Source organism: Dacryopinax primogenitus, assembly GCF_000292625.1.
Source record: "Dacryopinax primogenitus strain DJM-731 SS1 chromosome Unknown DACRYscaffold_22, whole genome shotgun sequence".
Taxonomy (NCBI): Eukaryota; Fungi; Basidiomycota; class Dacrymycetes; order Dacrymycetales; family Dacrymycetaceae; genus Dacryopinax; species Dacryopinax primogenitus.
The window spans coordinates 474,887-502,708 of NW_024467219.1; the positions used below are offsets into that span (position 1 = coordinate 474,887).

General features: G+C 52.8%; 15 protein-coding genes across 15 annotated transcripts; 10 read left to right on the forward strand and 5 right to left on the reverse strand.

The window, feature by feature from the left end:
- Positions 1 to 127: 127 nt before the first annotated feature.
- DACRYDRAFT_25012 (uncharacterized protein) lies at positions 128 to 1,787 on the reverse strand. Its single transcript, XM_040773963.1, has 4 exons — positions 1,636 to 1,787; positions 1,202 to 1,578; positions 387 to 1,149; positions 128 to 328 (listed from the first exon to the last, which is right to left on the reverse strand). Exons 1-4 carry the CDS (start codon positions 1,705 to 1,707, stop codon positions 290 to 292), a joined length of 1,251 nt encoding a protein of 416 aa, XP_040624537.1. The 5' UTR covers positions 1,708 to 1,787; the 3' UTR covers positions 128 to 289.
- A 1,230-nt stretch (positions 1,788 to 3,017) lies between these two features.
- On the forward strand, positions 3,018 to 3,647 carry DACRYDRAFT_25013 (uncharacterized protein). Its single transcript, XM_040773964.1, has 2 exons — positions 3,018 to 3,238; positions 3,289 to 3,647. Exons 1-2 carry the CDS (start codon positions 3,029 to 3,031, stop codon positions 3,508 to 3,510), a joined length of 432 nt encoding a protein of 143 aa, XP_040624538.1. The 5' UTR covers positions 3,018 to 3,028; the 3' UTR covers positions 3,511 to 3,647.
- A 310-nt stretch (positions 3,648 to 3,957) lies between these two features.
- DACRYDRAFT_119304 (uncharacterized protein) lies at positions 3,958 to 5,020 on the forward strand (the record flags this gene model as incomplete). The annotated part of the gene is made up of 2 exons (XM_040770760.1): positions 3,958 to 4,164; positions 4,215 to 5,020. 2 exons carry the CDS (start codon positions 3,958 to 3,960, stop codon positions 4,944 to 4,946), a joined length of 939 nt encoding a protein of 312 aa, XP_040624539.1. The 3' UTR covers positions 4,947 to 5,020.
- A 628-nt stretch (positions 5,021 to 5,648) lies between these two features.
- Positions 5,649 to 6,401, forward strand: DACRYDRAFT_111683 (uncharacterized protein; the record flags this gene model as incomplete). Its single annotated transcript, XM_040769277.1, has 2 exons — positions 5,649 to 5,855; positions 5,913 to 6,401. The coding sequence occupies 2 exons, from the start codon at positions 5,649 to 5,651 to the stop codon at positions 6,399 to 6,401; spliced, it is 696 nt and encodes a 231-aa protein (XP_040624540.1).
- Positions 6,402 to 6,623: 222 nt separating this feature from the next.
- Positions 6,624 to 9,535, forward strand: DACRYDRAFT_119305 (uncharacterized protein; the record flags this gene model as incomplete). The annotated part of the gene is made up of 13 exons (XM_040770761.1): positions 6,624 to 6,834; positions 6,892 to 6,985; positions 7,036 to 7,213; positions 7,265 to 7,363; positions 7,412 to 7,532; positions 7,582 to 8,054; positions 8,103 to 8,141; positions 8,192 to 8,515; positions 8,563 to 8,623; positions 8,672 to 8,856; positions 8,906 to 9,016; positions 9,075 to 9,159; positions 9,216 to 9,535. The coding sequence occupies exons 3-13, from the start codon at positions 7,049 to 7,051 to the stop codon at positions 9,533 to 9,535; spliced, it is 1,983 nt and encodes a 660-aa protein (XP_040624541.1). The 5' UTR covers positions 6,624 to 6,834; positions 6,892 to 6,985; positions 7,036 to 7,048.
- DACRYDRAFT_119306 (uncharacterized protein) lies at positions 9,527 to 11,588 on the reverse strand (the record flags this gene model as incomplete). Its single annotated transcript, XM_040770762.1, has 4 exons — positions 9,527 to 11,032; positions 11,080 to 11,151; positions 11,196 to 11,372; positions 11,421 to 11,588. 4 exons carry the CDS (start codon positions 11,586 to 11,588, stop codon positions 9,707 to 9,709), a joined length of 1,743 nt encoding a protein of 580 aa, XP_040624542.1. The 3' UTR covers positions 9,527 to 9,706.
- Positions 11,589 to 11,853: 265 nt separating this feature from the next.
- Positions 11,854 to 12,506, forward strand: DACRYDRAFT_119307 (uncharacterized protein; the record flags this gene model as incomplete). The annotated part of the gene is made up of 3 exons (XM_040770763.1): positions 11,854 to 11,868; positions 11,919 to 12,200; positions 12,249 to 12,506. The coding sequence occupies 3 exons, from the start codon at positions 11,854 to 11,856 to the stop codon at positions 12,462 to 12,464; spliced, it is 513 nt and encodes a 170-aa protein (XP_040624543.1). The 3' UTR covers positions 12,465 to 12,506.
- Positions 12,507 to 12,586: 80 nt separating this feature from the next.
- On the reverse strand, positions 12,587 to 13,659 carry DACRYDRAFT_25015 (40S ribosomal protein S1). The gene is made up of 5 exons (XM_040773965.1): positions 13,626 to 13,659; positions 13,537 to 13,576; positions 13,410 to 13,476; positions 13,279 to 13,359; positions 12,587 to 13,228 (listed from the first exon to the last, which is right to left on the reverse strand). Exons 2-5 carry the CDS (start codon positions 13,549 to 13,551, stop codon positions 12,612 to 12,614), a joined length of 780 nt encoding a protein of 259 aa, XP_040624544.1. The 5' UTR covers positions 13,552 to 13,576; positions 13,626 to 13,659; the 3' UTR covers positions 12,587 to 12,611.
- A 193-nt stretch (positions 13,660 to 13,852) lies between these two features.
- On the forward strand, positions 13,853 to 14,687 carry DACRYDRAFT_119309 (uncharacterized protein; the record flags this gene model as incomplete). Its single annotated transcript, XM_040770764.1, has 3 exons — positions 13,853 to 13,976; positions 14,083 to 14,311; positions 14,362 to 14,687. The coding sequence occupies exons 2-3, from the start codon at positions 14,182 to 14,184 to the stop codon at positions 14,685 to 14,687; spliced, it is 456 nt and encodes a 151-aa protein (XP_040624545.1). The 5' UTR covers positions 13,853 to 13,976; positions 14,083 to 14,181.
- A 600-nt stretch (positions 14,688 to 15,287) lies between these two features.
- DACRYDRAFT_127563 (uncharacterized protein) lies at positions 15,288 to 16,610 on the forward strand (the record flags this gene model as incomplete). Its single annotated transcript, XM_040770936.1, has 8 exons — positions 15,288 to 15,423; positions 15,469 to 15,560; positions 15,588 to 15,692; positions 15,744 to 15,821; positions 15,875 to 15,900; positions 15,950 to 16,385; positions 16,442 to 16,508; positions 16,561 to 16,610. 8 exons carry the CDS (start codon positions 15,288 to 15,290, stop codon positions 16,608 to 16,610), a joined length of 990 nt encoding a protein of 329 aa, XP_040624648.1.
- Positions 16,611 to 17,012: 402 nt separating this feature from the next.
- DACRYDRAFT_25016 (20S proteasome subunit) lies at positions 17,013 to 18,004 on the reverse strand. Its single transcript, XM_040773966.1, has 4 exons — positions 17,892 to 18,004; positions 17,746 to 17,843; positions 17,443 to 17,698; positions 17,013 to 17,392 (listed from the first exon to the last, which is right to left on the reverse strand). Exons 1-4 carry the CDS (start codon positions 17,924 to 17,926, stop codon positions 17,029 to 17,031), a joined length of 753 nt encoding a protein of 250 aa, XP_040624546.1. The 5' UTR covers positions 17,927 to 18,004; the 3' UTR covers positions 17,013 to 17,028.
- A 107-nt stretch (positions 18,005 to 18,111) lies between these two features.
- DACRYDRAFT_119311 (ribonuclease III) lies at positions 18,112 to 23,031 on the forward strand (the record flags this gene model as incomplete). The annotated part of the gene is made up of 14 exons (XM_040770765.1): positions 18,112 to 18,330; positions 18,378 to 18,658; positions 18,711 to 19,003; positions 19,052 to 19,326; positions 19,396 to 20,631; positions 20,681 to 20,855; positions 20,903 to 20,945; positions 20,993 to 21,171; positions 21,227 to 21,948; positions 21,997 to 22,075; positions 22,127 to 22,191; positions 22,238 to 22,444; positions 22,493 to 22,742; positions 22,793 to 23,031. The coding sequence occupies exons 1-14, from the start codon at positions 18,172 to 18,174 to the stop codon at positions 23,029 to 23,031; spliced, it is 4,203 nt and encodes a 1,400-aa protein (XP_040624547.1). The 5' UTR covers positions 18,112 to 18,171.
- A 56-nt stretch (positions 23,032 to 23,087) lies between these two features.
- DACRYDRAFT_25017 (cytochrome c oxidase subunit VIIc) lies at positions 23,088 to 23,597 on the reverse strand. Its single transcript, XM_040773967.1, has 4 exons — positions 23,492 to 23,597; positions 23,370 to 23,437; positions 23,280 to 23,315; positions 23,088 to 23,226 (listed from the first exon to the last, which is right to left on the reverse strand). The coding sequence occupies exons 1-4, from the start codon at positions 23,588 to 23,590 to the stop codon at positions 23,196 to 23,198; spliced, it is 234 nt and encodes a 77-aa protein (XP_040624548.1). The 5' UTR covers positions 23,591 to 23,597; the 3' UTR covers positions 23,088 to 23,195.
- Positions 23,598 to 23,779: 182 nt separating this feature from the next.
- DACRYDRAFT_84645 (RING/U-box) lies at positions 23,780 to 24,660 on the forward strand (the record flags this gene model as incomplete). Its single annotated transcript, XM_040776691.1, has 3 exons — positions 23,780 to 23,960; positions 24,014 to 24,115; positions 24,169 to 24,660. 3 exons carry the CDS (start codon positions 23,780 to 23,782, stop codon positions 24,195 to 24,197), a joined length of 312 nt encoding a protein of 103 aa, XP_040624549.1. The 3' UTR covers positions 24,198 to 24,660.
- A 1,010-nt stretch (positions 24,661 to 25,670) lies between these two features.
- On the forward strand, positions 25,671 to 27,056 carry DACRYDRAFT_18608 (uncharacterized protein; the record flags this gene model as incomplete). Its single annotated transcript, XM_040771371.1, has 2 exons — positions 25,671 to 26,039; positions 26,097 to 27,056. 2 exons carry the CDS (start codon positions 25,671 to 25,673, stop codon positions 27,054 to 27,056), a joined length of 1,329 nt encoding a protein of 442 aa, XP_040624550.1.
- Positions 27,057 to 27,822: the final 766 nt, after the last annotated feature.

Genomic DNA, 27,822 nt, shown 5'->3' on the forward strand with positions numbered 1-27,822 from the left:
CACGTTTACTCAGCCACACCTTGTCTCATGTGGGGTCAGGCAACACACGGCAACCCTCTTATTCCGGATTTGATGGACCATCAGTAGCACTCCCTTAGCTTCCTTTCCACATAACATAAGAAAATCCCTCCTCAGTCATTGTGGTTTTATTAATCTAGTCAAGGCAAATAAGGCCATACAACCAGACCCTACGCATTAACGCCATGAATATCGATTACGGTCCAATTATCCATGACACCGGCCAGCATTCCAGCGCATCAGCTCAGGTCCCAGGTCAAACCCTAATAATCTAAAGCCGTTGGATGATGATCGCAGAAGCTCCTCCGCCCTAGAAGGCAAAATTGAGTAAAGGACCCTAAAATAAAACGAAACGGGGTGCAACTTACGCCATTGCACACTGCTGCCGCACCGTATTGGCCAGGCTCAAGTGAATGAGCCAGGGTGATAACTATCCTGCAGCCAGAATTCCCGATCGCATGCCCGAGCGCAACCGCGCCGCCCTTGATGTTCACCTTTGCCGGATCGAGTCCGAGGACCTTCTCGCATGCCCGGACCACGACGCTGAATGCCTCGTTGATTTCGAACAAAGAGATATCATCCTTCGTCAGGCCGGCCTTCTTCAAGGCCAGGGGAAGGGCAACGGTCGGGGCGATCGGGAAGTCCTCCGGGGCGATTGCGGCATCAGCGTATGAGACGATCTTCGCCAGAGGCTTGACGCCGAGTTCCTGTGCCTTTCCAGTGGACATAAGCACAACAGCGGAAGCGCCGTCATTGAATGCCGAGGCATTGGCAGCAGTGATGGTGCCGTCCTTGGCAAAGACGGGCTTGAGAGTGGGGATCTTCTCGTACTTGACAACCTTGTATGCTTCGTCCTCATCAACAACAGTCTTGTTGCCCTTCTTGTCAACAATCTCAATGGGAGCAATCTCCTCCTTGAACGCATCCTTCTTCCACGCCTCCTCCGCTCGACGATACGTCTGGATGGCATGGTCGTCCTGCATCTCACGGGAGATTTGATGATCCTTTGCAGCCTTCTCGCCGGCCTGGCCCATGTGAAAATCGTTGTACACGTCCCAGAGTCCATCCACGAGCAGGGAATCCTTCATCTGAACATGACCGAAGGTAGGGTTGACACGTGGCAGATAGTACCTGTAAATACGATAAGCCCTAATGAACCCCCTGGGGAATCGAGGGTACGCACGGGGACTGACTCATGCTCTCCATGCCACCGGCGATCATGACGGACCGGTGTCCGAGCTGGATAGCTTGGGAAGCCATCGTGATGGCTTTCATCCCGCTAGCGCAGACCTTGTTCACAGTTGTCGCCTCGGTACTCTGCGGGAGCCCGGCACCGATCACCACCTGGCGAGCAGGAGACTGGCCGACGTTCGCCTGGATGACATGCCCCATGTAGAGCTCCTCCACCAAATCGGGATTCACCTTGGCTTTCTCGAGGGCCTTCTTGACCGCGATGACACCAAGCTGGGGTGCAGTGAAGCCCTTGAGCGCACCCTGGAAATTGCCCACAGGGGTACGGGCACCGGAGACGATGACGACTTCGTTAGGGTTGTTGAAGGACTGGAGCAGGGATCAGTCATCAGTGATGTAGACTACTTCAGTTGAATAGATACATACCATGGTTGCAGCTAAACGAGTGAGACGACGTTTGGCAGTGCGTAGTCCTGGGGTTAAAAGGGCTGCAGACATGAGGCAGCGAAATCGCTTGGGGCTGCAGGAGGTTCCCAACCCAAGGGAAAACAGGCGAGATGACTAAGCGTGCTTCCAAGCCGCAGCCGCACAAGGGTCCACGTTCAACGGTGCTGCTCTGTGCCTTGGTTGACGCTCGCGTCGGGGCCGAATGGTACGCGTTCCTGGACGAAAGGCGCAAAGAATAGATAGATGGAGAGTGCTATCAAGCAGATGTTCGCCTCGTCTGGGACTCTGGAAGGGCTCGCGGCCGTCAAGGGAGCAAGATTCTGCCGTTCACCTTCGCATCGGCTGCGAAGAGCGCGCGTGTTCTGGGATACCCGGACGGTCCCGGACCACGCTTCCTTCTCAGGCAAGGTTATGGCGGCACCGGTCGTTATGCACGGGATGTGGCACTGGCACCATCAGATCGCATCCTCGAGCGGTTGTTCTGGCTTTCAGGCTGGCTGGGGAGCACCGGCCTCCTCATGTGGACGGATGATAGACGCGGCGCGCTTAGCTCGCTGACGACTGGTTTGGCTGGAAACGCAAGGCAGTCAAATCGAGCGAGTTGTATATGAACAAGACAGCTTAAGAGATCAAAACGATGTGCTATTCGCATCGCCGTTGCTCCACTTCATTTCGGCCATATCTATTCGAGGAGTTCGACGTTGGACTGCGATCTTTCATGCCTACGACAGGCATTCAACTTCCAGTCATTGATACCTGAAGCAGGTATAATCTGCAGTTCCGCGGCTCTCAAATTCCCAAGTCATCCGGAATGTGTTCCACCGATGATTGCACAGCACGAAGCAACCTCTCTGGTTTCCATTCAACCTTGGTGAATTAACCCGACAAAGATTGTCTCTACCTGCTCTGGTTCATATATATGTACTTCAATGTCAACTGGTATCGAAACTCCCTCGGAACGCTGGGCGCGTGACTCGTCCTGATAGAAATGCGGTGCTGTCGCTCTGTCGTTGTGTTTCATGTCTCAACCTGTAACACCACTGGGTAGGTTGAACGACATGACAATGCCGTCCGCGACATGTATCGCCTTCATCGCTGACTTACCGAGGATGGCGCTCGTCATGCTTGATGCTGTCTTTCCCGTGGAGCCGTTCGTGTGAGTGCTATCCCAGGCCTGTGCGCCCAGATGGTTGATAGCTGCATGCGTTTCGTGTTGGCACGGAAATTCCAGCTTACAACAACGACTCAAACTGACACCTTCCTCTTAGCAGCTGGTTTCTCTCCCACTCTCTACGCTCCTTGCTCACCTATCGGCGCTGGTCGCCTATTCCACTCAACCCAACATCCCAAACACCGCACTAGTCCGCCAACGATGCAGATCTTCAGCTTCTTCCTTCTTCTTTCTCTCATTTGCCCCATATTCGCCTTGCCAACCCCGAATCGCTTGTACAAGCGTACCCCTGCTGCCGATGACTTGACGGAGTACATCTCGGAACGTGATTTCGATTTGACCGAGCTTCCGAACGGCGATGTTCTCCACCGGCGTGATCTTGAGGCGCGTTTCCTAGATGAGGAGGAGCAGGTACATTTCTGTAAACGACTCGGTTGTTTGAGTGTTGATTTCCTGCGAAGGACTTCTCCGAACGGGCGCTCGAGGAGGACGAGTACGTGGAGGTTGACGACCGCTCCAAGATCGGGGAGAAGATCAAAGGTTTTTTCAGGAAGATCGGCAACGGGATCAAGGCCGTCGCTAGAGTCGCCATGAACATCCTACCCGTTGGTCGTACTGCCAAAATGGCCGTCAAAGCAGGTGAGGGGATCGCCAAGGTCGTTGAATCGAAGAAGCAGCACTGAATGAGGCACGTGAGCGTATGCATGGAGGAATCCTTCGGATATAGACGATCCTGGGGAGTTGAATATGAACACGCTCATCAGGAAGAAACGTAATGACAGCTTGTATCTCTAGGTATCTTAGTCAGCGTCTATGCACAGATTTTGTCACGAGAGTCGGATGTCACAGTGTACCGTATGGTAGCTTAGGGTTTCACGTGCTGTGCCCTGCGCCCTCGAACGGTCGTGGTCACGCGCATCGCATATGCGCAATGCTGTGAAGCCGTCGTTCATTCCGCTCGGAAAAAGGGGTCTCTGTGCAACCACCTAAATAAGGAGGTCCGCATAAGCCCCTTCGTCGCAGCTGGCCTGTCTCGTTACTCTGTTTACCCCCCCTTCATCCAATATCGCAATATCCCAGGCGCTGGTCGCCACCATTTCCGGAGAATCACTCTCCAAATCTCATCAACTATGCGACTCTACTACGTATTTTGCCTGATGGCACTAATCAACCCCATTATCGCCCTACCCATCCCGGACCCCCTGCGTAAACGCGCTCCGACGTGGGATGATATAACGGAATACTACATTTCGGAGCGGGACTTCGATCTCACTGGTCTTCCTAATGGCGAGATGCTTTTGCGTCGAGATCTTGAAGCAAGTTTCTTGGCGGATGAGGTGAGGGACATTATACATGACCCTTCGGTGCGTTGTCTGACAGATTGAAGGATATCAATACCCGCAGCCCCGATGAGGATGACGATACCTCACTGAGCAAACGAACAAGCGTCAAGGAGAAATTCAAACGATTTGGAGAGAAGGTGAAGCAGGGCTTCCACAAGTTTGGACAGAAGGTGAAGCAGGGCTTCAAGAAGGTTGGAGAGAAGTTGAAGGAGGGCTTCAAGAAGGTTGGACAGGGCTTCAAGAAGTTTGGGCAGGGTGTCGCGAAGGTAGCGAAGAAGGTTGTGAAATGGGTCAAGACAACGGCCGGAAAGATCATCATGACGGTTGTCGATGTGGCCTTGACCATAGCCGGAGCCATCTTACCGCCACTCGAAGCTGTCGCAGGAGTTTTCACTGCCGCCAGAGTTGCCTCGGGAGCTGCCAAACTTGGCAAACTCGTCAAAGGCGCCGCAAATGTGGGCAAAGCCGCCGGCAAGACTGTCGGCAAAGGTGTCAAGATGGCCAAGGAGACCGCCTCAGCCGCCAAAGACAGCGTCAAGGCGGCGGGGCAAACCGCGAAGAACGTCGGCAAAAAAGCCACCGAGAAGCTCAGCAAAAAACAAGCCAAAAAACAAGCCAAAGACCAAGCCAAAGACCAAGCCAAAGACCAAACCAAAGATGCCGCCACGGACAACGCTTCATCGAACAACGGGAATTCGAACACACCGCCTGCAGCGGCACCCGCAGCGGCAGCGGCGGCAGATGGGGGGGGGAAGAAGAAGAAGAAGAAGCACTAAGTCCATGTATGGCTTAGTCCGTTCAGGTGAATTGGAATGCGGAGTGGCCATGGATATGGATGTAGCTATATAGCAGTATCCTGTATTTACAGCGTTATTCTGGACATGTAGCCTTTATATGCGCTTCGATATCGATGATGATAGCGCCCAAGGCGAAGTAACCCCCATCAAGCGTTACAGATTGCGGGGAGATCAGAGTCGTGGCTATGGTGAGGTGCTACTCCCATGCAAGCTGTGCGATCTGGACTAGCACACGACCTGTCACTAGTGCGTCTCCTCCGTTGCCTGAAAATCTACTTGACAATAGATAGGTTTCCTTGCTCGGTTACCATATGCACAATCAAGATTAATGAACTTCAACTTTCCGGCAGGACTTGGGCAAGAGCTAGATAGGGACCCCTAATATCAGGTTTTTGATCTGGACTGGACACGTCGCACGGAGTGATGTCTGATGACTCCGAACAGGTCTGCACTGACTATCTGATCAACACCAAGGCAACTCCGTGTTCTCCGGCCTCCTAAGCAGTGTACAACCGTACGTATCGCAAAGATGGCAACTTGCGTAAATAGAGACTGCCAGGATGCCATCTCCTCAGCAGCAGGCCTCTCGTATCTCCCACTTACGCTCGTTCATTATTTCACCCTTACAGGCGCTGGTCGCCTGCATCCTTTCGCAACCAAGATCTGCTCAAATCAGCAACTATGAGATTCTACTATCTACTCTATCTGGTCACACTTGTACATCCTATCCTTGCACTTCCCACCCCTCACCGACTGTATAAACGCTCCCGGACCTGGGATGACATAACGGAGCACTATCTCGCCGATCGAGATTTCGACCTTGCCGGCCTCCCGAACGGTGAGGTGCTTCTGCGTCGAGATTTCGAAGCGCGGTATACTGTGGAGAAGGTCAGTCTTGTTTCTGAGGCCCCATGACGCGCTATCTGACAAGTGACAAATGTTCAGGATATCAACACCCGCACTTCCGAGGAGGAGGATGACAACCGTCTGAGAAAACGGTCAAAAATCGGGGATGCCTTCAAAGCTTTTGGTCGTAAGCTGAAGAAAGGCTTCCAGAAGGCGGGGAGTGCTATCAAGAAGGGTTTCCAGAAGGTGGGGGAGGGAATCAAGAAGGCCGCAGTGAAGGTTGGGCAGGGAATCAAGAAGGCAGCCGTGAAGGTTGCGCAGGGAGTTAAGAAGGCCTGGAATTCGACCGCTGGGAAGATCGTCAGAAAGGTTGTTGAAGTTGTGGGGAACGTAGTGTCGACCTTCATTCCACCACTCAAAATTGTCACAACCGCTGCCACCATCGCCAAGGTCGCAGTGGGAGCTGCCAAGGCCGGCAAGGCCATTAAAGCCGCGAAGACTGCGGCTACAACCGCCAAACATGCCGTCAAGGCCGCCAATAACAACAACAATAACAACAATAACAACCAGAACAAGAAGAAGCAGTAGGAGTGGGTCAATTGGACGGTTCATCGCTAAGGTTGTAGTTCTATGTCTAATATTGTGTTCAGTATCGACTTTATTATTTTGGACATGTAGCGGTAGATACACTAGTACTGTGAATGATGTTGACGCTATCATTGGTTGCTTCTCACCGTACCGCCACCAAATTTTGCCATGTCGACCCTGAAGAGATTTTCTCGCGTCCATCAACTTGGAGAGATGCGCAGAGGACTACAGCTCGCTGAGTACGTTCTGGGACTTGGGTCTACGTCAGCTTGTAGTCGCGTATGCAGCAAATCCTGGAGCAGGGCGGCCTTCTCTGGGAGAGTGCATGCTACAGGCCCCATAATCGACCAAGGTCTTCCTCAAGTCGAGGACTTTGTTTCCTTGTCTTCTCCGGCTAGTAACACCGCGAACCCGCGGTATCGAGCACATAATGGTGTTTATGTTTTATTCCATTAACTTTATATGTCTAATGAACGGCTGGTCTGGAAAGGCGGATTTCCTATCCGGACTGCGTATTGTGATGCACTCTCGGAATCGGAGCATGGCCAGCGTGTTATTCTTTCTGGATGGCTGCAAACTGCTAGGCACGGGCATCTCTTGCGGCCCTTACCACGATCTAACTTGAATACTGCAGGAAACTCGGCTCCATGTCATTCATTATTCTTAGGGATTACACCGGCACCATTCAGCTCGTGTATCGCTCCGCCGACCTGGACATGCCACACGAGCTTGACCTGGCAGAATTGCCTCCAGAATCGATTATATCTATTGAGGGTACTGTACAAGCTAGGCCATCCAAAGCCCGAAAGGAGGTGAGTAGTTTTTTTTCCATTAAAAATTGCGCGCCCTCAATTCGGCTGCAGGGCGCAAGAGGGCAGGTCGAACTAATTGTGAGGAAGTTTACATTACTCAACCCTGCCGAACGACCATTGGCATTTTACCCAACCCAAACAGATAATTTGGTCAGTTCGAGGATTTCCCTCTGTTTGAGATCGCTAATGTCCTCGTAGCCTAGCGCAGAATTCCGGAATAAGTATCGCTACTTAGAACTTCGACGAGAAGATCTGGCAAACAATATCCGAAAACGTAGCAGGGTCACCCGTGTAATCCGCAATGTTCTGGATCATCAAGGTCTAACGGTTCATTCTCTTCGGCAAGAACAGTCTGATATTGACTTCAGGGTTCCTTGATGTCGAAACACCCGTGTTGCTGAATTCTACGCCGGAAGGAGCCCGCGAGTTTCTCGTGCCTACTAGGTTGCACCCGCTAAACCAGCAGGGTGAAGCGGTGCCGCACGAAAGTGGAGATCCTCCGAGTCCACCAACATTCTACGCTTTGGCACAATCTCCGCAACAAGCCAAACAACTGTTGATCTGTTCCGGAGCGATAGAAAAGTATTATCAGTTCGCGCGTTGTTTCCGGGACGAGGATGGCCGCAAGGATCGCCAGCCGGAATTCACTCAACTTGATATGGAAATGGGATTTGTGTCGTGGGCACCCAGGGAGCACGATCTCGTCAGTGGATGGCGAATAGGCGGGGTCGAAGTGAAAGATGCTATCGAGATGATCATACGCCGTATATGGGAAGAGATGGAAGGGGTCCGCCTGCCTGAAACTTTCCGGACGATCACGTATCAGGAAGCTATGACTAAAGTAAGCCTGCATTAAGTTGCGGGATCTCGCTGACTAGATTGTCGTCAGTATGGCTCAGACAAGCCGGATACACGGATACCTTTGGAGGTGCGCTATGCTTTGCTGTAGAGATGTTAGAAACCAATGTCTTTGCGTAGATCGTCGATCTCACTACCCTCATGCCCATGGAATACCAGGAAGAAATTCGAACAGCAAAAACTGAACAGTGCCGTGCCGTTGACTGTCTCCGCATACCGCGAGAGTCACCATTTGCGACTCGGGACCTGCGCTTCCTTGGGAAGAAGCCCAACTCTGAGATTCAGCGCATCACGATTTCTGAGGACAACTTGATGAGCTGGCTTCCGGACCACCCCCAGGTTAGATTTGGGAACAATACGGATCTTATGAGGGACTTGAACAACAGTCTGAGCCTCGAGGTTGGAGACCACCTGTTCCTTTGGTGGCGGGATGACTATCATTCGGTATGTGACTCCGGATTCGGGACACCCCAAGCGCTCATCACACCTAGGGTGGCTCAACACCTCTGGGCAGTCTAAGGTTGGCGCTGGCAGAGCAAGCAGAAAAGCTTGGTGTGTATTCCATACTTGCTCCCAGATGTGATTGACACCTGTTGTTAGGGAAGTACACGCCGCCGAAAGAGCCCCACTTCCTGTGGGTGACCGAGTTCCCACTTTTCACGAAGGACGTGGAGAAAGCAGACCTCGTGGGAGGTGAATGGTCCAGCTCTCACCATCCTTTCACGGCCCCAATGCCAGAGGACATTGATGTGCTCATGATGGGAGAATCGCGTCATCTGAAAAAGGTGGGATTTGTCTGCACCGTCTCGGATTGCCGCTAACAGCATCTTGCAGGTCCGGGGGCAGCACTACGACCTTGTCCTCAACGGGATGGAGATCGGTGGCGGTTCTGTTCGTATACACGACGCTGTATTGCAGGAGTTCATCATGGAGGAAATTCTCAAGGTGACTCTCGGCTCTTCTGCCGTCTAGATCAGTCCGGCTGTGCTGACCCGTGCCGCAGCTGAACAAACCAACGATGGCGCGGTTCAATCACCTCCTGCAATCCCTGAGAAGCGGTGCACCACCCCATGCAGGCATCGCGCTCGGTATGTTGCCAGGTAGCATCCACACAGCATTATACTTACCATCTCTATGGCGATAGGGTTTGACCGGCTTATGTCCATCCTTTGCAACACCCCCTCGATCCGGGAGGTGATTGCCTTCCCCAAAACTGCGGAAGGGCGAGACCCCCTATTTGGCAGTCCTTCGCCAGCCAGGGAGGGCGTGCTGGGGATGTATGGCATACGGGCAGGAAAGGGGCGGAGACAGAAGCACAGGGATAAACTGGCGCATGACGTGTGGGCTGGCGAGGAAACGGCTGGCTTGCAGTCGGTTGAACAATCGAGCTTGACGCTAATGCGAGAACAGTGGAAGTTGAGTGAAGACTGGGGAAAGGACAAGAGGGAGAATAATGATAATTGACCGACCGAAGCCCCATAATCCGAATAGAAGGAGGAGACAGAAGACAGGATAGATAGGAAGGAGCTCAGCACCGGCCCGAATGGGAGGTGGAGACAGGGATCGCAGCGTCCGATATTGTAGCTATATACAGATGAAAAGGAGTCGCAATCCATTCACCTCTCAACCCGTCGATTATTGGCCGTCTGCCCTCGCGTCGTTCCCTTCCCAAGGGGCAGGTTCTTCCATCAGGCGCTCTTCTCCCAACTCCTCTGCCTTATCTCCTGCATCGACCGCCTTGTCGCCTTCCCCCTCTCCTACCCCTGGTGCCTGTGCTCCTCGTCCGGGCTTTGGATTACCATCAACGGGGACGGCCTCCAACTCCCCTACGTCCCTCAGACTGTCCAGATCGGGAAAATAGGGATTAGTAGCTGGTCTTGCAGCGTCGCGCGTTGAAGGAAGTGGTTCTGGCACTGTGGTTGATTCCTGTGCCGAAGGGGACGCCGCTTGTGGTGAATCTAAATCCTCAGTCGCTATCGCCTCTGTGGTTGTTGATCCCTCAGGCTCAGCACTCTCCGCACCCTCTCTAATCCCCTTGCCAACCAGCTGGTCGCGCGCATCGAGCTCAGCGCCACTGACTGGTGTTCTGCTGCCAGGGACGCCAGTCGCTCGTGCGGACGTAGACGCAGGCATCGGCGTCGGCGTACTTGTGCTCTCTCCCGCCTCCGCGAGCTCCGGGCCTTTCCGCCCCCGTTCGAACTGCTCGTCAATCCTTCCCAGCCTCGAGCGTTTCTCCTTCCTCCTCGGGCTCTCCCTCTCCCCCTGCCCCTCCGCCTCCCCAGGCACCCCATTTCCGCTGACCGCATGCGGGTCCGCCTCCGCTATGGCCGAGCTAGCAGAATACCCCGATAGGCGGGGATAAAATCCCCGCGGAGAGTCCGGTTCTCCCCAGTGCGGCCGGTCTAGGTCTGCAGGGCTGTGGTGCCCCCATGCGGGCTGTGGTGCTCTTGCGGGTGTTCCTTCTGCTTCTGGCTCCATCTCCGCCTGCCTCTCACCACCCGGTACGCCGTGACGCCCGCCTTCCGATCGGCCAAACCCACCCACCGTCGTAAGAGAAGGCGATATCATCCCCAAAGGAGTGAGGATGCTAAACAGCTTATTTTCCTGCGGTTCTCCATAAGCGTTAAATGGGTCCGGATCGCGTGCCAAGATCGGTTCCAGTGCTAAGTCGCTCCCTTTCGCACTGACGCGTTCGTAGATGTCTAGTGTGCTGCGGACGACGTGCCCCACTCTGCTGAGTACAGTATCCCATGTTTCTTCCTCGAAGGAGAGCACGGAGGTATAGTACTCCGCTTTGAGCCTGTCTAGCGCGTCGACTTGCGCTTGGAGGGTAGAGAGGGCTGTGCGGAAGCTTGTGAGATCACGTTGTCGCTTCAGGCCGTGTCGGATGTTAGCAGCTTCGGTAGCACGGATTTGGAGGGAGAGCTCGGTGAGAGACCGGTCATAGGTTATTTGTCGATCCTGGGTTGGGGATGAGTGGGACGCGTGAGGAGAAGAGGGTGACGTACGGTCACTTTAACTCTGTAGGCTTCCAGCCCCTGCGCTAAAGGTTCCTCGAACATCTTCAGCATCGTGTCCCCCTACAATTCTCAGCAGCAACAATGAAACACATTGAAAACCTTACGAGGACCTGCTCCTGGTTGGCGATGAGATAGTGCAGCCCTGAAGCAGCTAGGAAACCTGAGGACTCGTCCGATACTCCTTTTAGCCGGGCGCAGCGCTCGATTGCGAGTGCAAACGATTCCCGTGCTTTTGATATCTGGGCTAGGGAGAGTCGGTATGCTCTTCCTGCGGTGATAAGCTGCCAGAGAACGTTAGCTCGTGGGAAGGAGGCTGGTGAGGTGCACACCTCATCGTACGCCGCTAAACTGGCGCGCAGGCCTTTCTTGCTAATGATGCGGGATGGTGCGCCTGCGAAGTCTGCTGCTACAGATACGGTAGACTGTGATCTGTGGGATAAGGTGGGGGATGGTGGTCGTCCATAGGAAGTGGAGAGGGAAGGGCGGGGGATGGACATGGTCGAACGTTGAGGAGAGGACAGGAGATGACTGCGGGAAATAGACGCCTTCTATAAGGGTCCATTTTAGACTAGTACTGTCCATTACATTGGCAACTTTATAATAATACCATCATCTCTTACACATTAAAAGCTAATAACCAATGGTACAGTTTTCCAATATCCAATACCAACTAGGAATACTAATACTGCTATGTAGGCTAACGCAGCTTCCAAAAAACTCGCAGCCGCAAACGAGCGCTCACTGCGAATACTGAACATTGGCATGGCACTCGCAAACGTACGTACTCCTGCTTCATGCCATTTCACTCGCCCTCACACGAAGAACAGATTAACTGGCTTCTCCTACGTTACCTGCTCCAATCTCGCTCCTTTCCACCTTCCCAGATTGCTCTCTACATTCTCACCTTGCTCCCCTCACTGCTCGCGTATCGCTATCTTATCACTTCAGGAACACCACGCTTTGACCCTTCGGGCGCGCTCCTCAGTCCGGGGGAGGACTTGGCGGCACCGGGAATGACAGAGTGGGCTTGGGATCTGGTGTTTGTGACTTGGGGATGCGAGGTTGGCAGTGGTGCACTGGGGGGATGGGTCTGGTATTTCTATTTGCTCGTACGTCACTCCCTTCATACCAAGAGAAGTCCCACTGATAGCCCCCAGATCCCAGCTTATGCCCTATACAAACTCGCTACCTTCTTCCTCCCCTCCTTGCGGCAGTCTGTTCAAGCATTTTCCGCAATTGCGGGCCAAGCTGGGGCTGGAGCGGAGGCGCAGGAAGCCCCTGGAGGAGAAAGTAAGAGGCAACAGAAGTTGAGGAAGAGGATGGAGAGGGGTGATCCGAGGGTTAAGCAGATGGAGAGGAAGAGACCTGCGTAGTGTCGTACTACATAGTTGGCTTCCAATAAATACGTACTCATGCTCTTCGTTACTTTACTCATTCGAGATTGGCGGACATACGTTCCTATTTTGTGGGCATACGGAACAACATGTAGACCATCATCATACTCATACGTGCAAAGAAGACTATACAGAAGTAAGAATCTCAGGCTCCTTAAACTCCTTCGCTACCTTCGCACCCGTCTCATCAGCTGCGGCCGCCTCACCCCCGTGCAGCTCGAGGAGCTTTGACGGATCGTACTTCGGGCTCTTGAGGATTTTCGCTTTGCGAATGTAAACATTCTGCAGAGGATAGATGCTCTTGCAAGCCTTCTCAATCTCGCGCCCAATCGCCTCCGGGATGAACTTCTGCACAAGTTCCTTCATGTCGCAGTTCGATGCCTCGCGTGTCATGATCTCGAACATCTTTTTACGGATCTCGCGGATCTGCGCGCTCTGCGCATACGTCGTCTTGCGCACCTGCGTAGGTCTCCTCCGGGTAAAAGCGATCGCGAACATCCGAATCAGGTAACCATCGGTCGTCTTCACGTCAACATGGGCCTCGATGAGTGATTGCCATTTGCGGACAAGAGAACGGAGTTTGTCGGATGTGAAGTCCATCCCATGGAAGCTTGTAAGGCAGTTCTTGCCTGCAACTTCGTCTATTCGTAGCTTGATCTTTCGGAAGGAAGACTCTTCATCCTTATTCAGATCGCCGAGGGAGAGCTCAATCACACGTCCCTTAAGAGAGTCGGCAGAGTTTTCTGTGTGAAGTTAGCACACTTGTACGACTGAGAAAGGATGACAGATGTACTTAAGCCTTGTGACCGGTTTGCGAGTGTCTTCCCTGCGTTCTTGACCTCGAACACACTCGGTGCCTTGACATCGAACCAGTCTACGGAGTGTGAGCAGCAGATACGGAAGTGCAGACGGGAGCATGCATGCCTTTGCGGGAGAATGGGTCAACGACCTTCTTCTTGATACCCTTCTTGCCTTTTGATAACCTCTTGTTCTACACCAGAGCGTGAGTAACTCGTCCTGAGAAATGTGTTGTGCGCCACATGGAACGTACCTTGCCTACGGCCATGCTGCCTTATGTCTGCAGCCCCTGTCTATCGACACTTATCAGCACGAGTGGTTAACCAGCACAAGTATACGTACAAGAAGATGGAGGGAGTGAGGTGCGCGGTAGTAGTGAAGAGTGAGTTCAATCTCAACGCGCTGTGTAACAGCACTCCATGGCGGATGCAAATGTCAAAACTCAGCCACAAGCTGTACAGGTTTACGGCGTTTAGGGCTGGTCGGCGAAACAGCGCCATGGAGCGGGTGCAATTCATTCTTGGCTTTGGACTTGTCATGTCTATGCCTGATAGTAGTTGGTCGGCGACGCTTAATCGACACCAGTTCGAGAGTGCATGCAGGGCTTGGCTGAAGGAAGTCGATGAATTCCCAGAGGAGGATCCGCTATTGCTCAGGCAGATCCGGGATGGCTGGAGGTGGAAAGATCATCCGGTTAGGCTGTTTATAGCAAAGTATGTGCTAGGCTGAATGCGAACATCGTCCTGTTTTGCTTGTTCTGTCTATATTGGTCCTTCCTGCGATGGCGCTTGCTTGATAGACTTTTCCGGGATACGGATACCTCAATCGGACTGTCTCTCTCACGGGACATCGAAGCGTGTCATCGCCGACTATTGCTGCCACTGATGATGATCTCGGCATGCCCGAAATGCCTGACGACCCCGCCGCCGCCACAGAGTTTCCAAGCGAGCGCATGACAGTAGACGAAAACATCGTCTTCTCTTCAACCTTTCAAGTGCCTGCTTTCTATTTCTCCGCTTCGGACGAAAGTTCGCTCTTCCCTGCTTTGTCTAGTCCGCCACTAACAACATCAATACAGGTGGTTCACCTCTTTCCCTACCAGCGCTTATCCGTTCCCAGCTGTTCCATCTTCCCCTCCCCCTGTCTACCCTCAACATCGAGCAGCACACCATCGACCTCCCCGGCCCGGAATCAGATGCCTCTCCCATCCCCCTCCTCACACAAGGGGAACACCCCACGACAGGCAGAATGTGCTGGTTCCTCCACCCATGCGAGACCTCCGGTGCTGTAAAGGAGCTCCTTGATCATGGTGCGCCGCCCGGAGAGAGGTGGGAACTACACTGGCTCAAGACGTGGTTTGTCGTCCTCGGAAGGGTTGTGTATCTGCGCGGAATCTCCGTCTAGGACAGGTATGACATGTATGGCTTGGCATTGACCGGCGTTTCGAAAGATAATGCGTGACTGAATTGGGATCCGATTTGGCACGAGGAAGAACTCCCAACCCGGCCGTCGATCAACCCGGAAAAACCTGCGCGCTCCGCCCAACCCAGCCAAGTTTCTGGAGTGCCAAGCCTAACACGCTTCTCTCAGTGAATTATTTTTGGCTCAAGTCTGGCCATATTCCAAAGCAGTCGTCCTACATTCTTCAAGTTCAACAAGCAGTTGTATCTTTTCTCGTCGATTCTACCCTTCGGCGGCTCCGCTGGCAGTTGACCGCGTCTGGGTATTCTGTCAACCGGCGACACTTCCCCTGGCACCTCTGTTTCTCCTATCCGCTGTCAGTATTGTCAACGCGGAGAGTATCTCATGCCCGATGGAGGTTCTTCGGTGCACATGTAAGAATGTGGCTTGAGGATGCGCCGGTCTATCCCGCATGGGGAGAACCGTCCACCTGTAGATCAGGCACGAGCGGAATGAACGGAAGACACTTCCCCGTCTTTTGCTATAAATTGAAGGGCGGACAGGCTGGGAGGATTGTACCTCGTTCGTTCTTTCCTTGCAAGCATGAGGACTGCTACTTTCGCTACTGCTCTCGGGTTCGCCGTTTCGGCGGCGGTGGCCATACCCCGTCTGGGAGGTGTCAACACCGCCGGCTACGACTTCATGGTCTACACCGACGGGTCGTTCGACGGTCCTGGCAGTACGTAAGCCGCTTCGTTTCCGATCCTGGCTGATGTGCTTTCAGCTCAGCCCCCGCTATACCAATACGGCCACTTCTCTCCTCAGGGGACCAACCTCTACCGTCTCCCCTTTGCCTGGCAGCTCGCGACACCCACCGTTGGCGGGCCGCTTAACTACACCTAGTTGCATTACTACAACGAAGTTGTACAGACTGCGTTGGCCACGAACGCATACGTGATTCTTGATGTACATAATTATGCCCGTTGGAACGGAGAGATCATCAACCAGGTAGGATTGTCCCGTGTGAGGGGTAAGTAGGTAGGCTGAATGACCTTGCAGGGTGGCCCGACTATTGAACAGTATGCCAGCTTGTGGTACCAGATGGCCTCATTTTACAAGAACGAACCTCGTGTCATCGTGAGTGTTCGCTTATCTTTTGTGAGGGGTGGCCTCTTACTCTATTCTTACAGTATGGGCTCATGAACGAACCCCACGAGCAAAGCTCCCCCATTGACTAAATTTGGAAACTGATACCATCATCGCAGCTTGCCCGATAACTCCCTTTGGCCACCCGCGGTCCAAGGTGCGATCAACGCTGTCCGCGCTGCCGGCTCTGTATCCCAGTATATCCTCATGCCAGGATCGAGTTGGACGTCCGCCGCAGCCATGCCCACCGAAATGGGACCATACTTGTTGAACCTCACTGATCCCGCATATCCCGGCTCTAAGGAACGTCTCCTGTTCGACGTCCACAAGTACCTCGACTACGACAATTCCGGCACTCACACCAACTACGTGACGAACAACACTGATATCCTCCAGACGCTCGTCACCTGGCTCAAGGCAAACGGGAATAGGCAAGCAATCCTGTCCGAAACTGGTGGCGGGAGAAACGATTCCAGCTGCTTCACGATGCTCGGCGAGGAGCTGGCTTTCATCAAGAATAACTACCCAACTATGGTTGGCTTCTCCGCCTGGGCTGTGGGCTCTCATCCATTTTCAACGCTGCCGTTATACTCATGCAACGTCGTATACAGGCTGGTGCCTTTGACACCACGTACATTCTTTCGTTGACCCCGGCCAACTACACCATCGACGCCCCGCGTAAGTCCTCTCTGACTGAATTGTTTGACTATGAATTGACAACGCTCTCAAGTCTGGGACTACGCTATTCGTCCCAACTTACCCCCTCCCACTTACTTCTAAATGGTATCGCTGTGCTTCTTCGCATATCAGGCAAGAGCGGGCAGCTCGAATGAACGATCGATGCTTGTTACATCTGTTCGCTAACGTACTGTATGTATCGGAGAAGGCTTTCAAATGACACCTGCGTCTTTCTGTACTGTGGTTAACGTAAACCTGGACGTGTGTTAATCAAGGTCGCAGCGAACTGTTGCCGCCGCCGGCTGAAAACAACGATTTGGCATGCGAGAGGGTAACCACATGTGATCGGCTTCATACCTATTCAAAATTATCTCCTAAATGCCTGTTTTCAGTGATAGATTCACAATATCCCACGAAGCCCAAACATGGGGGATACAGATAATAGGTCAGGTCCTCTGGAATATCGCACAATTGGTAGTCATGCAGACTCGTAGGAGATGTAATGCATTGCAACAGTAATTTACAGATAATCCTTTATCTCCTCATGCGTGAGTTTCCGGAATGTCGGTAAAGGGCGCCCGTCCTTCATCGTCAGCGTGTTGCCTTCTGGAACGGTGATGACGCCGATCTCAAGTGTCTTCTCGGTCATCTGGCCCTCAAAACCCTCTTTGAGGGTGAGCAGGGCGGTGTGGATAGCATCCTCTAACGAGATATCATCGTGGTAGCGTTTCTCCAGAAAGGTCTTTGCATTGACCATGTTCTTCCCTATTGCGCTCGCCTTCCAGGCCCAGAAGGAACCAGAAGGATCGATCTGATAGAGTGACGGTCCGCGATGGTCGTCCCAGCCAGCAACGAGCAGTGAAACACCATAAGGCCTGACACCACTGTAAGAGCAGTTAGTAACCATCTGCGTTCATTGAACAAGGATGCTCACCCAGATTGCGTGGCCTCCTGCATCACAGTTGCGATCTCCTGCGCGAGCACCTTAGCCGGCGGGTACTCCCCATACATCTTCCAGTATGCCTGCGCGCTCTTCCTCGCCTTCCCTACTAGCACACGGAAGTCCGGCCCCATCCCGGAATAGACTATCCCAATGTTCGGGCAGATGACAGACACCTTCTCAATCATGCTGTCGTCAATTAGGATCGAGGACGCCTTCTTTTCGGTTGCGATGACGATACCATTCGATGCTGACCTAAGGTTAGCCAAATAATTCCCAGGGGGAGGTCAACCTCACCCTTGATACCGAGACTTGTCGTTCCTTGAGAGACAGCTGCAAGAGCATGCTCGATCTGTACCAACTTCCCGGAAGGGTTGAAGGTGGTAAGAGAGAAGCTGAACGACCGTGAGCATGGCCCATCGTCAACTAGCACTGCTGCATACCTGTAAGCTCCACCACTGCGTCCTCCTTCAGCCATGGTTATTGATCAAGATGATATGAGGGTTGAGGGAGAATAAGAGAGATGTATGCGCGGTATGCGTGCAACCTGGTCGACGCCTCGAACGACGCGTAAGTGTGAATTCTGGTTCCGCGCAACACGCAAGCCAGGGTCTCTTTCGCTTCGGCGTTTCTGCTGGCAACTAGTACTAACCACGGCGTCGAGGAACTGCTGCTCGAGAATGATCATACGTGACGAGCCTTGATATCTCTTTATTCCGCTCTATGGATAGAGAAGAACGCATACAAGATGCAGAGAGAAGTAGGGAGCGTCAGAGGCAGGCAAGTCGAGCACAGCGTGATGCCGAGAGTAGTTTGGGTCATGAAGACGTCGCCTTGGGTGTGACGGATTCGAACAATGTCTCGAGCGAAGAGAACCTCAGAGTGCGCATACTCTGTAGTAATTCCTGGCATCGTTGACATGTTAACAGAAGCGAAAGAGACATGTTGCGATTGATGACAGCGATGACAGTGACGATGTCGAAGAGATTGAGTTTGAACTCAGTCAAGAGGTGCCTCCTCTGGAGCCCGCGCCAAGGCATATCTATGGCGGGAAGACTCGAGCGGCGTCCACCACGACTACTGAGCTTGTGCTACCTTGTGATCCGAGTCCATTCACGGAGGCTAGCTTAGGACCGCTGTATAACCAGATCCACGCATTGGATCCGGATGAATTGGTATTCAAGAAAAACTTCAAGAGCGTTCAACTATTGTATGCAGAACTCATCTATTGTCGAAGGTGTCTCTCATCATATCTACAACAGAGTGACCGAACTTGGTCCATATGCCGCTGACATGATCTGGCAACGCTATGCTGGGGCACAAGAAGCGCGTCGAAATGGACTCGTCAAAGAAAAACGTGTCCCTGCAAGCTTTTCCGAAGTGGAAGAGATGCGCTCCAAACTGGTCGACATGGTTCGAGCACATAAGTTTCCTTCAATTGTTTTGGATCCGCAGAGCACAGATTGCAATGCGTCTCCTAGGCTTCTCACGCTCCTGCAAGTTCTGAAGCAAATGATGGCAAAGGAAAAGGATCGCTTCAGGGGCATTATATTTGGTACGTACCTTCACTGGAAATCATCCGTCAGAACTAAGAAACTTCCAGTTTATAGGCGTACTACTGCGAAAGCCTTGGCGGATCTACTGAACAGAAATGCTCAGGTTCTCCCAAATGTTCGAGCGCGGCCGCTCATCGGAAGTTCGGCGGTCTTGATGGATCCCAATGCGGACCACCTCACTAAGACTCAGGCGACGACTCAGTTCAGGGATGGTACGATTAACTTGCTTGTAACGACGGGCATCGGAGTCGACCTCTCCGTGGAGCGCTGCAGCATCGTAATTGTGTTTGATAGCTTTTCCGCCCATGCCGCTGGCCAGCTGGTACGTTTTCTGTTATTGTTATTGTTGTTGTGTTTTTTCCATATCATTTTTGGTTGATGCCCTCTCCAGCGGCAATCTCACCTGCTCAAAATCACCAGTATCTTCTTGATTCTGATAGAGAAAGGAAAACAAAAAGACATACAAGCACTTTCAGCATTTTTACCACGTCGATCTAAAGAAAAATCCGAAGAGGAATCTACTCCACCTGCTGCAGAACATCCACGGTCAACGGGCATAGATAGCGAAGATGAGGACCAAGCATCTATCCTAGTCCCGGAAACTGGAGCACGCGTTTCCGCCTTGGATGCATTACAGGTTCTAACGCGTTATGTATCCATTAAAGAGAAATCTGCTGTTTCACTGAATGTAGACTACCACGTCATGGGCGAGAACAACCGCATCTTCCGTTGCACAATCCGTTTTCCCCCAAGTGCCGAGCTGGAGGATGTGACAAGCGAATCGTGTCCTTCCAAAGCCGCTGCTCGCCGTCAAGCCGCTTACATGGCATGCGAAGAACTGAACGCACGAGGCTTGTTGGGTGCTCTGGTCGCGCAGGCGGGCAAGAAACTCAAGACCATCACGAAGGTGACACCACCATCCGTATTTGACAATGAAGTTGGTGTTGATGTCGAAAGAAAACTGTCCAAGGGTCGCAGCAGGAAAGACAGAAGCTCGAAGCTCTATCCCCGCAAGAAACCGGATGTATGGAACACATGTCTACTGGTTCATAATGATGTGCTCTTTCCGTTCATCATCCATCTGGATGCGCGCGATGCAAAGCTTCCTGGTGTTTACCGTACCATGTGTCTCCTGACACGAATTCGCCTACCGGACTTGGCCCCATTCGAGCTTTACTTCCCGGAGCTGAAGAAATCGGAAGACCAGGCAACCCCTCCAACCGTCACCGCCAGGTTCCTCCGCTCCGAGCCACTTCATCTAGAGCCAGAACAGCTCATCGCTGTGCATCGTTATACCATTCGAGTAGTTCGAAGCGTCACGAGCAGGCAATATATCTGTCAGCGGGATAAGATGGTCTATTATCTCTTGCCATTGAAACTTGGATGGAGCCCACGAACCAGACCTACGAACTCCCCATCGGTCTATGCCATTGAGGATGAGATCGATTGGGCAGACGTGGAAGCAGGTGCTGGTCAACTACCTTACCTGCCGCTCGATATGGAAAAGTTAGAAGAGGAGGTCAAAGATGCTGTGCTTCAGGATCGTCAGATGGAATTCACCCGGAAGTACGAACCTGTCCGGGTACGACACGATCTGACGCCATTATCAAAGCCGAAAGACAGCGAGGTGCGTCTGCGTTCCTTTTGTCAAGCACTCAGTATTCATCTGTGAATAGCGAGAGCAACAGTATGCGAGCATACTCGAATTCTGCAGGGCCAACATACGCAACTTCAAAGGAATTGAGGATGAGAGTCAACCCTTGATCGAGGTCGGCAAAATGGCTCCTCCTTTGAGCCGGTTATCCCCGTTATGCCATTCTGCCCCATCATCCCGCAATCCACCGGCTAAATGTGCGTGGTCCATCTCATGAACGACCTCTTTTATTGATGTATCCAAGATCTCATGCCAGAACTGTGCGTCAAGTACTGCTTGTCTCTCAGGTAAGCTCCTGTACATTGCACTCGCGACAGTATCTGAAATTTCGCAGTTCATATCGTACTTCTATGATTTTGCCGTCCGTCATGGCGAGAGTGGAAGAGATGCTATTAGTGCAAGAGTGCAATAGCGTCGTGTTTCACGATCGACTCGATGAGGTATTCCTTCTTCCTGCCCTGACTTCTCCGTCTGCTGGCGCAGGATATGATTATCAGCGGCTCGAATTGCTTGGTAAGCCACACGCTATCGAATCCCCCCATACCAATGGATTGACATCTATCGCAAGGCGATTCATTTCTGAAGTATATTTCATCGATATTCTTATTCGTCACTTGTCCCCAAGACGGTGAAGGATCCCTACATATTCATCGGCAACGGATTATTAGCAACTCGGCTCTGCAATTTCATTCCGACAGAGTTGGCCAGCTGCCGCAATATATTCAATCGCGACAACATAGCCCACGTCAATGGTGTCCACCGAACTTCCTTCTATATCACCCCTGCATGGCGTCCGCCCTAGACACATCGGAGAAATTTATACAGGGAATGGAAGAGCGCATCGAAGCGTCGAATGATGGACCAACTGCCGGCGGTTCTCCTCCTGAGTCCGGTGTAACTAAAGCACTGGAATCGCATCAAGCAAATGCTGAAACCAGTCCCGACAATTCTACTGTTTCTAGGTCACCCATGCCGTATTCTGCAAGAGAGCGTGCTTTGATGAGAGAGGAGCAGCATCAGGAACTGGGCGACAAAAGTGTCGCCGACGTGGCGGAAGCGGTGTTAGGCGCAGCATGGCTGACTGGTCAAAGAGAAATGGCTCTGTATGTTTGCCATATCCTTGGTCTACCAATGACAAGAATGGGATCTTGGGACTTTCTGCGAGACCATGCGCATATCTTCTTCCACGAGGAGCTCGATATCGGACCCCTTTCACAACCGAAGGTTGAGGCCGTAGAGGCGATCCTTGGTCACAAATTCAAGAACCCTTTCTTAGCAGCGACTGCATTGGTGAGTGCTCGGTTAGCAACTATACGAGTCATTTAATCAAATTATCAGACCCATTCGTCAATGTCCTCTACAGACTTTCCGTGTTATGAACGATTGGAGTTCATTGGGGATGCAATTCTAGATTTCGGTGCCTCCTTTTGAAACTACTGCTGTCAAGCAAGCTGCTGATTCCCTACAGTAACCGTGCGGCTACTCTACATGCGATGGGGAGAACTTCATGAAGGGTGGTTGACGATGCTGAAGGCATGTAATCCCACTGATTTTCTCTTCGTTGCTAACGGTCTTATAGGGTGCAATTGTCTCCAATGCTGCTTTAGCAGCTTTCTGCGTCGACCTAGGCCTGCATCATTACATCATTCATGACTCTCCTCACTTGGTAGAAACTGTGTCTTCGTATGCCAAAGAGATCACGAAGGCAAAAGAAGAAGATCTCGCGGCAGCGGCGGCGGAGGACAGAGCGCCCGGGGAATATTGGGTCACCTTAGAACCCCCAAAGGTATGGTTCCATCTCGACCTCAAATTACGATCTAATGAGGTGTTAAAGGTGCTCTCGGACATAGTCGAAGCCCTCCTAGGTGCGATCTATGTATCCGACTCCTTCGATCCATCGGGTTATGAGAACGTGTTTGACCGCCTGTTCAAGCCGTTCTTCATGAAACGTGTCTCACTGAACACGCTTTCACAACATCCCACGAGTCTGCTCTTCGCGCTTCTGCAGCAGCGTGGCTGCCATCGTTTCGAGCTGACCAAGACGAGGGCAGAGACAGACCTGTTGACGGAAGTGCAGTGTGATTGTAAGTAACAGACTGTTTCAGCGGGTGCAAGCTGACTGTCGCTGTTACAGTCGTGCTTCACGGGAAGGTGCTCGCAACGTCTATCCATAGCAGCAGTGCGGGAGCCAGCCGCAGAGCATCCGCCATGGCTTTGGAATTGATCCAGACACAACCAGAGCTGTTGGACAAGCTGTGTTCCTGCACCAAGATACGCAATGAGAGCGAAGCACAACAACCACCGTCTGATCCTATTCCTGTGGAAGAGGAAGAGGAAGACCTGTTGGCGAAGGAAGACCTATCTGGCAGCTGAATCTCTGAAGAAGAATTTGAATATCCTGTACCACGCGATCACGCATATCACCCGAGGTGACTTGGGACATTAGATACCGGTTACAGTTGCAACCAGCAACGTTATGTACAATGCAATGGCATCCTTTCCAACATTGCGCTATTTGATTTCACCCTGCAGTCCGTCTACGCGGGGGTCGTCCCACCGGATTTCTTCCTATAATGACACATGTCAGGTCCAGAGCAAAAGAAGTGGAAGGAAGGACGCACAGCTGATATGCGGCGGCAATGAAGGGAAGGGCAAAGCTAATCATCCCATTGTCAATCTTATGCAGACTCTCACGCAATGTGTGCACTCACCCAACGCCCAAGAACAGGCTCATCTTCACAGCGAACACCCTCTTATTCTTGTAGCTGAACGGCATGTTCTATGCAACCCCTCAACTTACTTCCGTCCAACTTTTTCAGAGACTTGGACTCACGTTATAAACGGTGTTCTCGACGTGCAGACCACGGGACTGGACAGCAGACCTGGCAACGGCGCGTGAGGCGACGGGGCGAATAGCAGCGCGGGCAATCATCGTGCGAGGTCGAGGGTGGTCGTTGCGGGTATGGAGGCGGAAAGCTCTCCATGTGCGGGCGGGTCGGGAGCGGAGCTCGAATGCGGGAACGCCACTTGTGTTCGGCTCCGACCTTTTTATCCGCCTGTCGCGTTGACTGGTCGTGTTTGACAAAGGCTGTGGAGAGTGCACGACGTGCTCTGAGGCACGATGAAGGTTACTGTTAAGCAGTGGCACGCTGTTGCATATTGGCGATGGGATACGGGTGCGCCAGGCGATCAAGATGCTAATGCGGACGAGGACGCCGAGGAGGATGTTTGTGGTATCTGCCGCGTCTCGTTCGAGGGATGCTGTCCGACATGCAAGATGCCCGGGGATGACTGTCCTTTGAGTACGTTCTTTCTAGCTTACCTTGCGCGACGGGCGAGGCTTATGCGTGGACAGTTTGGGGACAGTGTACCCATGTATTCCATATGCATTGTTTACTGAAGTGGTTGAACACCGCCAGTAGCAAGCAACAGTGTCCAATGGATCGCAGGCCTTGGAGTACGTTATCGTCCCCTTCTTCTGTATCGTCCAATGGTTGATACGAAACGCAGTTACCGCCGAACGCAAAGTCGATCGTTGAATTGACACAATCCGGCAATCTTACACCGCATAAATGCAATTCGTCCGAACTTGCCTTCACAGCTCCCAAAGTCGATGATCAGCACATTCCTTATAACATCCCTTGTCTTGGCATTGAAGAGCTATTCGGTCCCCTACCCCTAGCAAACACTTTAGGGGTAAGGGGGAAACGAGGAGGCCAGCACATGTTACCATTTCGGGCGGAACACCGAGAAAGGACCGGGGTCCGCCATGAATGTGTACAGAGGGCTAGGCCTTTTCTTCTTCCTCCTATCGTGGTACCTTCTGTTGTTCTGCCCGGTCCCTCATCTCTTCTGGTATTCTGGGCTTCCTCGACAAATCTGTTGCATTGGCTGGCTCTGAGGGACAAAAAAAGATTCGAGCACACGACCTTATTGGCCTGTGCGCCGACGTACTGCTTCTAATGGACTGGTCTAGACGCTAGAGTAAAACTTAAATACAATATGGTTAGAGCGGAAATGGTATAGCAGGTCGAGACTTTCACGGTGTGCTGACGCACACGAAGCAGTGTGGAGGATGAGAGCGGTGCACCGGGGATGCCGAGCGCGTTTGGGTTAGAGGGATGGCTGTTCCATGGGGTCCATAGCTCTCCGAGTGTATGAATTGATGGTGCACTGGTACACCGTAATATTGCGCAATATGACAGGTGCCAAACCCTTCCCGACAGAAGAAGAGTGCGACAAGTTGAGTTGAAGTTGCGGTAGGCGATACAAACTGCTATCTCATTTTTCGCGTTTCCGTTGTTTTGCTTCTCTTCTCCTCGTTGCTATGCACTTCGGTTGCGTGGGATATTACAGTGAGGGGCTGTGCAATGTATCAGGCTTTGTCGGAGTACGGAAGTATTCAAGGAAGCAAACAGTGCTCGTTCTCCCTTTTCATCCGCCGTCCGCGCCCTTCCACACAGACACAATCTCCTCCTCCTCCTCCTCCTCCTCCTTTCATCACCACCACCACCTTCTCTCTGTCCATCCTCCTTTTCTTTCCCTTTTCTCTATTTTCAACTTTCTCTCAATATCCTTCATAATCCAACCACCACCAACCAAGCAATCCCCATTCCAGCAATCGCCCCCTTCCTCAACAAGCAACGCAAGCCAGCGCACGCTGAAACACCAGAAAACCCTAGACGTGCAGTGGTACACACGCACGCCCGCTCAGCCCTGCAAAGCCTTCTTGCTAGTTCCCCGAACGCCGTACATTCCTGCACTCTATCGTCCTTAATATTCCCTGTTCAACCCCTTAGGCGACCGTCCTCGAAAGCCTAGGCACATCTCCTATCTCTGGGGCAATTGTATTCGCCTCCTACTGCTACTTACTACTGTATCAACCCACCAACCTCGCTGCACCGCGCAGCTCACGAGTCGAACTCGCCCTTGCTATCGGTCTACCTTTCTGTCTCGGTTTACTACCAGCCTACACGAACACAATCAAACAACACTCAACAAATTCAAGCAGCATGACTACCGTACCTAGCCAGCGCGCTTCGCTGCTCGCCTCCCTCCGCACGGGTGGCGTCCGCAGTGTGTCGAGCCAAGTGCCGAGCACTGCTCCGCTGCTGTCACCCTCTGCCTCGCACTTCCCGCGTTCATCGACGGTCGACTCCTTCTCGCAAATCCAGATGCAGGAGGCCGAGATCCTCGCGGATCAGTTCGTGCAGATGCAGCTTGCCCAACACCCTCAGACTGCCGCTCCCAATGCGAGCGTTAACGCTATGCATCTGCAACAGCAAATGATGTATGGCATGTCGGGGTACACACAGGAGGAAATACTTCTTGCTCAAATGCAGAGGCAGCAGCAGGTTCAGCTTGAGCTTGTGCGCCTTCAGGTGAGTTACCACCAAAATCTTCCGCTTAGAAAACCGCATATATTGACGTTATATCAGCTTCTGCAGCACCAGGCTCAGGCCCAAGCTCAGCTCCTTGCTATGCACGCCCAACAGCAACAGGCCGAAACCACCCGTCAGTCCCAGCACACCACGTCGTTTGACAGCCTTCGCTCTGCTGCGTCGTCCGCTGCAGCACGTCGTGCCTCTCGTGGCGCTCTCGATGCGGTAGAGCCAATGACGGCGGTCCTGTCCGGTCGTTTCGGAACGCGCCTCAACCCGCAGGCAAGCACGTTCCGCAGCGCCAGCATCGCCGAGGAGACGCTCGGCACCAGCACGCCTTTGACTGCAGGCTTTGTTGTGCCCAGCACCGCTAAGGAGCCTGGACACATTTCCCCGCCTCGCAAGTCTGACGTTGCGACGTCTTGGCGCCGTGGGAGCAGCGCTTCCCCCGCACCTGCACGGAAGACGCCTTCTCCCCCTACTGTCGTTGTCTCCCGTCCAGATGAATATCCTGTCACGCCGGGGCTTACGACCGGTAGCAGCACCAAGTCCGGCCGTCGTCCATCCCCACTGCAGCTCATCGGGTCGCACTCCCCAAAGAGCGTGACCAGCGTAATGGCGTCGAGCGATGAAGAGGGCGTTGACTCGATCATGGATGCCTCTCCGCCCGCGCTGTCTAACTCCCCGACCTCGTCGTCGCCAACGTCGGTTTCGCCGACGTCTGTACATCACCCAGCCACGGCCATCCCCGTCCCCGTGGAAGCTGCCAAGCGCCTGTACGAGGGCCTTGGTATGGGACGCCCACACGTGCGAAGCGCTTCTGTCTCTGGTGCTCCCTCGGGAACACACACGCCGGTGGCGTCTATTCTGCGTCAGCCGCGTGGCCCGCCCTCCGGCGCGGATGAGCTCGGTTTGCGTAACTTTGCGAGCCGTGTGAGGAGGCGTGCCGTCTCCGGTTTGGAGGTGCTCAAGAGCGCCCGCGAGCGCGTGCCTGGTGAGGAGGTGCTCGTGTACTAAGCAGGTCGAGCCCAGGAATGGGAGAGGATGTGTTTTGGTCGAGGTTAGTGACGCATATATTCACTGGTTGTCTACATGCGTTCTACCCGACCGAGCCCGTCCGAGGCTACCTGGCCGTGCCAGCCACGCTGGGTAGGCTCACTCCCTCCTCCTGTATTTTGCCTGCAACGGACACTGTACCATTCTCTCTTGTCACCTGCTAAACTGCCCTGCTGTCCCCTATCGATGGAAAGCCAGTACCATACCAAAAATTACAAAAACATATTTTCCCCCTTTCCCTGTCGTCTCAATCATTGTCTCGCCTGGCCTGGCCCAATGGCTTCTGGCTGTATGTACCGTAACGACTCGTTCTCTCGCCCACGCCTGGCTAGGCAAAAATTCCGCGCTCTTTCCCCCTCCCCTCTTTGCCTTTTTCGTAATCTCCTCCCCGCTTCTCACCGTTCCCTCCCCAATTCGCCTACGTTTTACAGGTTGTGTTTTAGTCTTTTCTTAGCTTCATTTTACGCTTTCCTTTTTTATGACATAGGCGCAGTTGCTGGAGTTGTGTCTCCCCTTGCTTCACCCCTCTTTAGGCTAGGTAGTCAAATCGGAAGAAGTTGGTATATAATCTGGAGTGAATAAGTTATTGTGGATGGAAAGGATAAGCTTTTGGAGGGAAATACATGGGTCATTGGATGTGACTCAGGGACAGTAACTTGGGGAGTCACAAGTTTAAGAGATCCGTCCCATCGGTCGGTGCCGATGAACAGGACGGAATAGAAGATCG